The 11,771-nt window shown below is 44.6% G+C and overlaps 2 protein-coding genes across 2 annotated transcripts; both read right to left on the bottom strand.

Annotated features, from left to right (window-relative positions):
* Positions 1 to 1,483: 1,483 nt before the first annotated feature.
* On the bottom strand, positions 1,484 to 2,781 carry LOC100383047 (uncharacterized). Its single transcript, NM_001175723.1, has 2 exons — positions 2,548 to 2,781; positions 1,484 to 2,468 (listed from the first exon to the last, which is right to left on the bottom strand). Exons 1-2 carry the CDS (start codon positions 2,639 to 2,641, stop codon positions 1,690 to 1,692), a joined length of 873 nt encoding a protein of 290 aa, NP_001169194.1. The 5' UTR covers positions 2,642 to 2,781; the 3' UTR covers positions 1,484 to 1,689.
* Positions 2,782 to 3,380: 599 nt separating this feature from the next.
* Positions 3,381 to 9,368, bottom strand: LOC100275997 (uncharacterized). Its single transcript, NM_001371526.2, has 3 exons — positions 9,006 to 9,368; positions 3,897 to 4,158; positions 3,381 to 3,802 (listed from the first exon to the last, which is right to left on the bottom strand). Exons 1-3 carry the CDS (start codon positions 9,132 to 9,134, stop codon positions 3,744 to 3,746), a joined length of 450 nt encoding a protein of 149 aa, NP_001358455.1. The 5' UTR covers positions 9,135 to 9,368; the 3' UTR covers positions 3,381 to 3,743.
* Positions 9,369 to 11,771: the final 2,403 nt, after the last annotated feature.

Raw genomic sequence — 11,771 nt, 5'->3', positions numbered from 1 at the left:
ATGTTTCTAGACCATGCAGCTGCTTTATCACAAATAGATAATATTAGGTGTCCATGCAATAAATGTAGAAATATGACGAGCCACACCAAGAGGCAGGTCACACTACACCTGTGCTCACATGGTTTCGTGCCAGGCTATAAGGTCTGGTATCTCCACGGTGAAGATGTTGAACGAGCAACAGAAGTAGAAGTTGATGAAAGTGAAGATGATGTTGATAGGATGGACCAGATGATTGAGGATCTGCAGCCTGAATTAGCCCCAGATCATCATGATTCACCTACACCGGAGGTTCAGAATTTCTTCGACCTCCTCAAAGCGTCAGAAGAGCCTCTTCACGGGCACACTGACGTGACCGTACTAGAATTCGTGACCCGACTGATGTCAATCAAGTCCAAGTTTGCATTCTCAATTAATTATTACAAGGAGCTTGTGGATTTGATTAGCGAGGTTCTTCCTATGGGTCACAAGATGCCCAAAGACATGTACCAGTCCAAGAAATTGCTTGAAGTTCTTGGTATGGAGTATGAGAAGATTGATGTTTGCCAGGACAACTGTATGCTGACCGGGCCGACGGGGATTAATTAGTAACTCCCGTCGGCTAGGCCAGCCGACGGGGATTAATTAGTAACTCCTGTCGGCCAGGTCAGCTGACGGGGATTAATTAGTAACTCCCGTCGATTGTGGTGGCCGACGGGAATTAGTCGTAATTCCCGTCGGCTCGATATTGGCCGATGGGGATTAAGTATTCCCGTCGGCGGCCGACGGGGATAACCTTATCCCCGACAAAGGACGCCTGGCGGCTGACAACCGACGGGAATAAGCTCTAAACCGACGGAAATTACTTAGGGTCTGTTTGGTTGGGCTGTGGCTGTGAAAAAAGTTGTTGTGGGCTGTGAGCTGTTGAAAAAGCCGCTGTAGGCTGTAAGCTGTTAAAAAGCTAAAAACCGTTTGGTAGAAACCACTAAAAGTCGTTAAAAATTCTTCGATATATGTTTTCACAATTTCATCCGAAAAGCCACTAAAAGCAGGTCTAGGGGTGCTTTCAGATTTGCACTACGAGAAAGCCGACTTTTAGAAAAAGCTGCTTTCTAGATCCATTCCTTTGGTTGACTTTTGGCTTTTAGGGGGGCAAAAGCCAAAGCCAAAAGTCAAACCAAACACACCCTTATTCTCATCGGTTTAGTGCTTATTCCCGTCGGTTCCCGGCGGCCGGCATGTTTATTACCTCACGATACTGTCCATTGAAAGCCTATGATTACGAAATGTGTCAGCCTAAGAAGTATTTGATTGGGCCAAAATCAGATCACATGGGCTAGAAAGAGGTCTGCCGTTACCGACGTGCCGTCGTGGCGTTGTCAACGAACATGAGTATGGTGTTCTGTAGATCCAAACTAACTAGGAGCACACCAGTCACCACACGGCCTGACGGCCAGTGTTATTTTCGTTAAATTGATCAATCAACCGACCAAACGAAACATCTCTTAAAAGCTCATTAAGCCGTCATGCCATTGCCAGCTGATAAACGATCAACACGAGTAGAGTATGTAGTGCGTGTACTGAGCCTCCCATGTATGTAGTATATGTGTATGTACGTGTGCGTGTATAACTATATATACACACGCACACTTGCATTGCTTCCTTTCCACTTAGATGTACTGTGTACTCACGCCACACCTCGAGCTAGCTTGCTCACATCTCGTCGCCGTAGCTACCGGTCCACAGCTGGTGTCCGTGGCCGTGCTCGCCGCCGGCGCCTCCCGTGGCGTTCCTCAGGCTGTGCCACACGTAGACGGTGAACCCAAGCAGCACAACCACCGCGACCGCCACGCTCACCAGCATGCCTTGCCTCGCGGAGGCCTGCCTGGGCTTCAGGTTCGCCAACGCCATCGTCTCTGCTAGCATTGGCTGCTGCTCCTGCTGCGTGTCCTTCTCATGCACCATCTCCTTCCTGTCCTCGGCCATCTTCCCCTCTTCCTCCCTCTTCCTCTCCTCCTCCTCCTCCTTCAGCCTCTGAACAGCCCCCAGCGACGGCTGGGGCTTTGTGGTTGCAGGCGGTTCCACTTCCGGCGCCGGCGCCGGCACAGGATCGTACGTCTTCCTCGGCATCGACGCTCTGGACTCGGCGGGCGGCTTCACGGAAGGAGCAGCTGGAGCCAGCGGCGCCGGGGTCGGCGCGGCAGGCCTGGCCGCCGGCGGAAGCCCCTGCCCCTGGCCCTGCAACGGAGGCGGCGCCGCCGTGGGCATCCTTGGCGGCGGCTGCATGGGCGTCGAGGGGGTCTTCTTGGGGAGCGTGATGGTGAGCGTCTCGTTCTCGAACTTGGCGCGGATGCCGTCGGCGTTGCAGTTGGCGGGAAGCTCGAAGTCGTTCTGGAAGCGGATCCACCTGTTGCCGGTGAGGTGCCGCTCGCCGCGCGTCCGCAGGTGGCCGTGGTTGTCCACCAGCACGCGGAGGTCCTCCCTCTTGAACCCTGCAGCCCCAGCGACGGGTATTTCAGTAACAGTAACCATCATCGCTCCAGGCTGGAAAGGAGCCAAGGGACTGCTTGCCTGGGAGCGAGATCTTGACGGCGTCGGCCTCGGCGGCGGAGCGGCTCCACTCGACGGCGGGGGTATGCTCCTCGTAGGTGCGGTTGTTGGCCATGGCTGCGGTTTCCTCTCGTGTCCTGGACGACGAAGGCTGGAACTAGCTAATGTGAGACGTACGTGTGCTTTCGGAACTAACAAGTAACAATGCCTCTGCTGACTGCTGCTGCTGCTGGGGTTGATGGCAATGGGCGTTTGTGGTGGATGTGCATATATACAAACACCTCCAAGTGCAGTATATAAGGAGATATGACCTGGGTGAGGAGAAGGATTGATTCGATGGCCATCGTCAACATGGCTTCGTGCACAGGTGACGGTCGATCAAAGTATTCCTTGCTTGTTTGCAGGGGGCGTTGGTCCGCAGCTGAAGAGAAGCATATTAATCTGAGTGGGACAGGTATTACTAGACCATGATTCAGCGACTGAGCAGTTTCGATTAGGAAATGACCAAGCTGCTTTTGATCCCTCACCACTTTCTATCTAATCGTCATGTTTGTACTCTGTGTCATAGACGAAAACGCGTGCGAGTTGAAGTGATTTACGTTTAACCAAGTTTTTTTAGTAAATAGCATTTACTCTAAATTAATCTAGTATAAAAATACATTTCATAATCAATCTAATAATATTTATTTCACATTATAAATATTGATTCTTTTTTTATCTATAATTAGTTAAAATTTAAAATACCAAAACATAACACTGCTAGAATTGCATTCTTTCTTGAATGGAGTTGGAGTATGTACTAGTATTTGTGATGTGATGTGACCACACTTCTGCTCAGTTACTGCACAGGACACTTTGAATCTAATCTCTCCCATAAACGAAGTGTATCTTTCACATTTCATTAACCTTTATGATTACAACATAACATCGAATCCTTTGACGCATCGTCCTTTAAACTTTTAGGCATGAAACGAGGGGAATAAAAAGCAAAAGGGGGGGGGGGGGGGGGGATGGGGTTCAATAGCTTCTAAAGCATGTTTCGATGCAGTTACAGCAGCTAGATCAGCACAAGGAAAATTCTCCGGAAGAATCGTAACTCTTTTTGATTGACGATGTCACCATGAGACCAAATACCCACCAACGTAACTCGGGAAGGATGCTAGCAGGATTGTACTGTCTTGCTGCGGAGACACTGCAATGTCCAAGCTTTTTATCATTCAGGTATGCCCACGGCCTCCACACTTGGAGCACATGATGTTCCCAGTTCCTCCACAGCCTACAGCAATTTGGATGTCAGCAGGTATACCCAAACCCAACTGTATAGCAGGGAAGCAACTGTCGCACAGAATGTGCTTGTCAAGCTAGCTTACCTAGGCATCTGACTTTCACGATGATCCCTTGGCTCTCCAGTATCGAGTCGACGTACAAGCCTGAACCAGCGCATGTTGCGCACAGCACAGCGCCTTTAGCTTCACAGCTTGAGCAGGGAGGGTTGTCCCCGACATCCTTCTTTTCCAGATCTAGACCGGACGGTTTTCCAATATTCTCCTCTGGGACAGATTTGTCGTAGCAGAATAGCGATTCAAGGTTACTTCTATTCCTTTGGAGGTCATAGATTGCACTTGCTTTATTCTGCGCGGCAAGAGAAAAAGAATTATCAGTCTCTTGAAACAAATTTCCTTTCAGTCAGCCTCATAAGCAAAATCCGATGTGCATAATGCAATTGAGCAAAAGAGAAGAAAACAACAATTTGACCAACAGGGTTTCTCGATAGTTGACAGGCATGTCAGCCATGCCTGTGATTGATATATAGGCAAATAGGTTTGTGAATGCTGAACACTGGATACTGATCAGTACTTCATATCATTGACAGGCACTGGTGATAGCACAATACTACAAGACTACAGGTTCAGGCTTGCACAACAACAATTAATGGCAGCTACCACTGAGTATTCACATGCAGCCCTTGTCATATGTAAAGGCACACACTTGTGCTTGACAACCAGAGAAACATGCCTGAGGGGGATGCAGGTACCAAATTTGACAAGCAACAGGAGACCAATTAGATAAAAATCAATCACACACAAGTACTACATGTATATTCACATGGTTAAATCCAAGCATGCGTACTATAGCTATATTCACATGGTCACACCGAAGCACGTATACTACAGCTACATTCACATGGTTAAATCCATGAGAGCATACTACAGCTATATTCACATGGCTAAATTGAAGCATGCATACTACAGTTGCATTCACATGGCTTGAGAGCCATTAGAGAGGCTTGCAATGGGCCTTGGTTACTAGCTGGGGATTTCAATCTCATTTTACAAGCTTCAGATAAGAATCACTCTAATCTTAACCAGGCTATGATGAATCTCTTTAGACGCCTAATTGAGGATGTAGCTCTCAAGAAGATCCCCCTGCATGGACGCCGTTTCACATGGTTCAATCATCAAACTGATCCAGTGTTGATTAAATTGGATAGAGTTTTTTGCTGAGTTAGTTGGGAACTGCTTTTTCCTAATGTGCTGCTTCAGAGCTCGGCCTCCCAGGACTCGGATCATTGCCCCTGTTGTTGGCCTTCGGGATAATTCACCAGGAAGAAGAAGATTCCATTTTGAGGCCTTCTAACCTAGATTAGAGGGTTTTCAAGATACAGTTCAAAGTGCTTGGGGCTCAGTTTTATATGACACATGCCCTTTTCAAACATTTTATTTGAAATTAAAGAAGACAGCCCAGAGGCTAGTTGCTTGGAGTGATAAGCAGGTGGGACATGTAAGGTCCCAGTTGGCATTGGCTAAAGAAATACTTCACAAACTAGAATTGCGTAGGATGAAAGACCCTTAACGCCAGCTGAATTTTGGTTGAAGAACAAGCTAAAAAAGCATTCATTACTATTGCCATCTTTGAAACGAACAATGGCCCGGTTGAGATCAAGGATATCTTGGCTCAAGGAGGGGGATGCAAATTCAAAGCTCTTCCACTTGCATGCCAGACATCGAAAAAGAAAGAACTTTGTGGCAAGCTTGGTGGATGGCAACAATATTCTTTCTAGTCATATTGACAAGGCTGCAGCGGTGGATCAGTTTTTCTCTAATCTGATTGGAACTAATGTGGACAGGGACTGGACTAATGATTTAGATGCGCTTGGTTTACCTTCTCATGACCTGTCTGAGCTTGATGCACCCTTTTCTGAGAAAGAGGTGTGGGAGACCATCAATGGCTTACCACTTGATAAGGGTCCTGGGCCAGATGGTTTTACAAGAAGGTTTTATAGAGTTTGTTGGCAAATAATTAAGGAGGACCTCATGGCAGTTGTGTCGCCTGTTTGGAGCAGGAAGTTCAACAATTTTGGCAGGCTTAACACAGCTTATATATCCTTGATTCCAAAAAAGGAGGGAGCTTACCAGGTTAAGGATTTTAGGCCCATTAGTCTTGTACACAGTGTCGCAAAACTCATCACCAAAATCCTTGCAAATAGGCTTGCTAGAAGACTTTATGACATGGTCTCACCTAATCAAAGTGCTTTCATTAAGGGTCGTTTCATACAAGACAATTTTATGCTGGTGCAGCAAACCTCGAGGCTTCTTCATCAACAAAAAAAAGGCTAGCCTTCTTCTCAAGTTAGATATCACAAAAGCATTTGATTCAGTTTCTTGGCCCTTCCTTATTGTTGTCATGGAACACTTTGGTTTTGGCCAAATATGGAGGGATATTATTTGTGGGTTGCTTTCCTCTTCATCTACACAAGTGTTGCTAAATGGTTTCCCTTCCCTTTCCCAGAGAACGGTATCAAGCATCAGAGAGGGCTTAGGCAGGGAGATCCTCTTTCTGCCATGCTTTTTATCCTTGCTATGGATGTCCTGGGCTTCTTATTTTCACAAGCAGAAGATGCAGGACTATTGCAGCCACTGTCAAGACCATCCAGGCTCCATCGGATCTCCATGTATGCGGACGACGTGGTGTTGTTGCTTCCCCCTTCTGCATCTGACATTTCGATCACAATGGATATCCTGCGTCCATTTGGAGAAGCTTCGGGTCTACACAATAATGAGAATAAATCAAATGTTTATCCTATTCAGTGCTCAGAGGATGACATTATGGTGGTGCAAAACCTGCTGCCCTGTGAGATATCTTATTTCCCTTGCTTCTATCTTGGTCTCCCCCCATTTCTTTACATGCTTGCTAAAGAGCAAGTGCAACCAATTGTGGACAAAATTGCAGGACAGCTCCCAAATTGGAAAGCTGAGTTATTAACAAGGCCAGGAAGAAGAATTCAGGTGCAACATGTCCTCACAAGCATGATCATTTATCTAGCTATGGCTATTGATCTCCCTGCTTGGGCCTTGGATGCCATTGATAAAATCCGAAAGGGTTTCCTGTGGCGAGGACACAAAGAAGCAAATGGGGGGCCTTCTGTCCTGGGGAAGAGTGTGCCGGCCCCTTAAGCTGGGAGGTTTGGGTATATCCAGCTTACAAGAGTTGAGTTGGGCGCTTCGTATGAGATGGCTCTGGCTACATAAAACCGATCCAAAACGTCCTTGGGCTAACCTACCGATCCAAGTTCCCTATAAAGCTAAGGCTTTCTTCTCCACTGTTCTGATCTCAGAGGTGGGAAATGGGGCCAATACCTTGTTTTGGACAGATAAGTGGCTTTCGCGGCAAAAAAACAGTGATATTGCTCCTAGATTATTCCAAACCATACCAAGGAGGATTGCTAAACGGAGAACAGTACAAGAGGCCTTACTGAATAGAAGATGGACCTCAGACATCAAGGGAGCCTTATCTGTTGAAGTATTAGTGGAATATATTCAGCTATGGGATCTTCTATCTGAAGTAGTGCTGCAGCAAGAAATAGAAGACAAACATGTGTTCAGCATAGCCTCAGATGGTAATTATTCAGCTAAATCTGCATACGAGGGTATTTTTGCAGGATCAACTTTTGGCCACTACCGTATGGTGTGGAAAACCTGGGCCCCATCAAAGTGCAGATTTTTCCTCTGGCTTGCAGCTCACAAGAGGCGTTGGACTGCTGACAGACTTGCTAAAAGAGGTCTTGACCATCCATCCAAGTGCCCTTTATGCGACCAAGAAGCTGAAACCTTCGACCATCTTTTAGTATCTTGTGTTTTTTCAAGGGAGTTCTGGTTCAAGCTGCTGAGACAACTAGGTCTGCAATATCTTGCCCCACAGCCAGGTTTGCCCTCCTTCATGTTATGGTGGGAAGAAGCTTTAGGGTCTGTCAATGGACCTATCAAGAAGGGGCTGAATTCTCTCATTGCCTAGGGGGCTTGGATCATTTGGAATCATCAAAACAAATGTATCTAAGGGTTGGACCCCTAATGTTTCTCTAGCTCTTAGTCTAGCTAGGGAAGAGAGATTGATGTGGGAAATGGCTGGGGCAAAAAGCCTCTCCTACTTGGCGGCCTCCTCCCTTGATGCTTAGTTCCAGTGGGAAGGTTTTTTTTTTGTCAGCAGTGTAGTGTAGTTTACTAGATGGATCTTTTTTGGTTTCTGAGTTTTCGACCTCCCTAAAGAACTCCTTGTATCTGGTCTTCTTTAGACCTTTTTTTCCTCTTCTTAATATAATGGCGCGCAGTTCTCCCGCGCTTTTCGAAAAAAAAAATTAAAGCACATGTACTAAAGCTAGGTCACATGGTTAAATCCACACTCTATTTGCTCCTACAGTCCTATTCAATATACATGGTCATTTTCTCTCATACAACTTGTATGTCATATATAACTAAAGACGTGCTAGTATGCTACTCTACTTGGTTTCTCAAAATACTTTTTTACAGTTTGTTGCTTGCACTGATAGATTCCTCACTGTAGCTTTCTAATATGCACATTGTTACTAAACGTATATTCAACTGAAAGCACTTTTATTGATCAGTTAGTAATTTCCTTGCGAACTTCAGCAACCGAATCATCACTCATCAAACGCCCAAATAACTAAAATGAGCTGGTAGTATGATCACAGATAGAACAGCTTATCCGTCACAGGCATCAGATCAGATGACAGTTTTTTTCTAGGGCAATAGTCAACAAAATTGTAGCCATCCAGTTCGTCCATGGAGGCTGTTGTTCCGCACAATTCCTTCGTTTAAGGCTCTAAGCTCTCGGCGCATTCAGAGAACTGGTAACAAGTGGAACATTCAGAGGCCAAATAAATTTAAGAGCCTTCCATGCTGCCAGTCACAAGGTATGTTGTACGTGCAAGATTTCCATTCAGTAATGTTTTCCTTCAGCATTTTATTTGGTATAAGACAAGCGCTCTCTGGGGGGCAGCAAAACGTAACTAAAATGGCGCACAAGTTACAACAGAATTCAGCGACCCTGGAGAGCAGCAATCTCGAACAGGAGGACGAGATCGGCGTACCTATTTGGTCCCCACGCCCCCGCGCATCCTAGACTAGCAATTCACACCGCGCGAGGGGGCGGAACAGGAGGGGAGAATGTAAAGGAGGCCCCACCTTAACCGCGCGGGACACGGACCGCACCGAATGGGAAGCCGCGAGCGGCGGCACCGACGCAAACCGACGGCCTCGGAGCGACGCTGCCGCAGCGACGGGCGGCGGCCGGAGCCCAGCGGACACCTCCATGCGCTCCTAGAGGAAAGTTTTCTTGGGCTCGCCGTCGCAGCGGAGAGGGGGCCCGGGGGAGGAAAGGGGCAGCAGGCGAGCAGCTCCAACTTCTTGTAGCGCTTCTCAGATTTCCAAGCCGCACCAGCTTCGGGTTCATCGCCCCGCGGGAGAGGGCCCACTTGCAGAGAGCCGATCGATAGCCTGAAATGAGATGGCGGCCGGTGACATACCCGACGCCGGACACAAAAAATTATCTGTGCTCACCATGGAAAAAAATATTTATTAATTACTCATATGGCATATCCACTATTCACAGGCAGAATTCAAACTATACCACTCTTAACTTCTTAAGTCATCTTCAACATATCTTATATTTTATTCTCTATTTTAAACTCCACTCTACAAACAATATCAAAGTTTTGTGTCTCCTATTTTACACGATACACTGAAAACGGTCTTAAAGAGATGGATTTAAGCGACACCACTAGTAAGAATGGGTCTAAGATATACTACTCCTAAATCACTATCTCTTCTCCAATCTAATCAAGTTTTAACGCTACATTTCTTGGGCTTTAACCAATTTATCCCTCACTATACAAACCCAGTTGTGTGCCCACATGAAGGGGGTGTTTGGTTACACCCCGCTAAAATTTAGCCCCTGTCCCATCGAATATTTGAACCTCCGTTCCGGGTATTAAATGTAGTCGGATTATAAAACTAATTTGTCAGCCGAAGATTAAAAGACGAGACGAATCTAGTCCAGTTGGTTGGGTCTATATTTCATACTCATATTTAAAAGTCAAACGCTTGATGTGACTCGGGCTAAACTTTAGCAGGAGCAACCAAACACCCCCGAAGGAACATAGAAAAAAAACACGATCTAGACATTCCATCAAAAAATATAGCATAATTAGATTAAAAATATAATATTAAAACATATTAAAATACACAATACAATAATAATTCACGAAATTCTATCACATAATCTGAGAAAAAGTGAACACAATATTTTAGATGCATCTAATTTAAAGATTTTCTATACCTTACTATTATGGCGTATATATGTTTGGTTACTGCCTACAAAATGTTTGAATTAGACATAACTGAAATATGAAATATGTGTTGATATTTATTCAGAATATCTGATGCAATTTCGTGAATTATAATTGGCGTTGTGCATTTCATCATGTTTTAATGTTCATAATATTTTTATTTTTAGTCTAGTTACATTATATTATTTTTGATGGAATGTCTAGATCATATTTTTCCTATGTACATTCATACGTGCATGCCACTAGGCTTGTTTAGTGAGGGGCAAATGAGTCAAAGCAAGTGAATTTTGGTGTTAAAACTTGGTTAAAGTAGAGAAAGAGAGGGATTAGCAGCTATCATGGTATTATTTGAAGGTGTGATTTAGGAGTGGTAGATTTTGGACCTCTATTCTTAGTAGTGGTATTGCTTAGATCCACCTCTTTAAGAGTGATATAGATTGAATTCTTCCCTATTCACCATGGTACAAAATTACATTAACCGTCACCCTCGTGGGTAATGGGTACCCATACCCATCAACAGTTTAGTAGGCCATTTTAATCGCAACCAACATTTTAGTAGCTATGCTCATTTTAATCGCAACAATAAATACCAAATATAAAATATGGAAGCCTCAAGCCTCATCAATAATAAAATATTGTTTTTGTGTCCACCATGAGGTTTTGGTATTTTATATGGAGCACTTCTATGCTCTGAGCCTATATGTCATATGTTAATAGGTTCTTCATCGAGTAGCGAGTATGAGGCACACTAGAACATATCCACACACAACAAAATCAATTGGTATAGGAAATGGTCAAATAACTTACCTATAGTTATCAAAATTAACCACACATATAATTTAATGAGGGTTTTACTCATCAAATATTAGGTACTCATTGACATCTCTGGCCCAAAAACTAAAAGGTAGTCCCACTAGCTGGACCATCAAGACTTACGGGCTTATAGCAGCAACAATGATTGTCAAAAATTGACTACAACCCAGAGACATCAACATTTTCATATGGGGAGTCTCTACAACTATATCATATATCTATCGATGTTGCGTGCAGGGCCACCATCGGCTATCCATAACAACAGATGGCAGGGCCATCGCTAGTGCTGGTGCGAGTTTATTGTGATTATGATACCGCCAACGCTTAGCTTCGTTGGAATGGCATTCCGAATAGATGTTTCGCCAAAATGATATTGCCAACATAAGGATGTCTCTATTATAGCAATACCATTGAAAGGAAAATGTGTCCTTGTGCCATTTCTAGTTGTTTTGGCGATTAACTACTCAACACATCACTTTAAACTAACCTTCTTCATATGAGCATGAGCAGAAGTTTAGATCAAGCAAATTGGAGATGAGAAGTCCAAATGAGTTAGATTGGAAGACCAAAAAGTGCAACTTTGGTTAAAACTACAAAAACAGGAGGTTTAAGTATTTAAATAAGTTACAGTTACATTATACTATGGTTCTTTCACCTTTGTTTGGCTAATAACTCTTCTATGCAAGAAAAATGACATTTGAACTTAGTTTGCACATAGTGCAAATCTTTTTAAAAAGAAATGAAAAAGGTATGGTTCTCTCACTTAGTCAATTGTCTTTTGTTGCTAATT

Source organism: Zea mays, chromosome 1 (assembly GCF_902167145.1).
Source record: "Zea mays cultivar B73 chromosome 1, Zm-B73-REFERENCE-NAM-5.0, whole genome shotgun sequence".
Classification (NCBI taxonomy): Eukaryota; Viridiplantae; Streptophyta; class Magnoliopsida; order Poales; family Poaceae; genus Zea; species Zea mays.
Note: the sequence above shows the minus strand (reverse complement) of the source record. Positions and strands in the feature narration are given on the sequence as shown.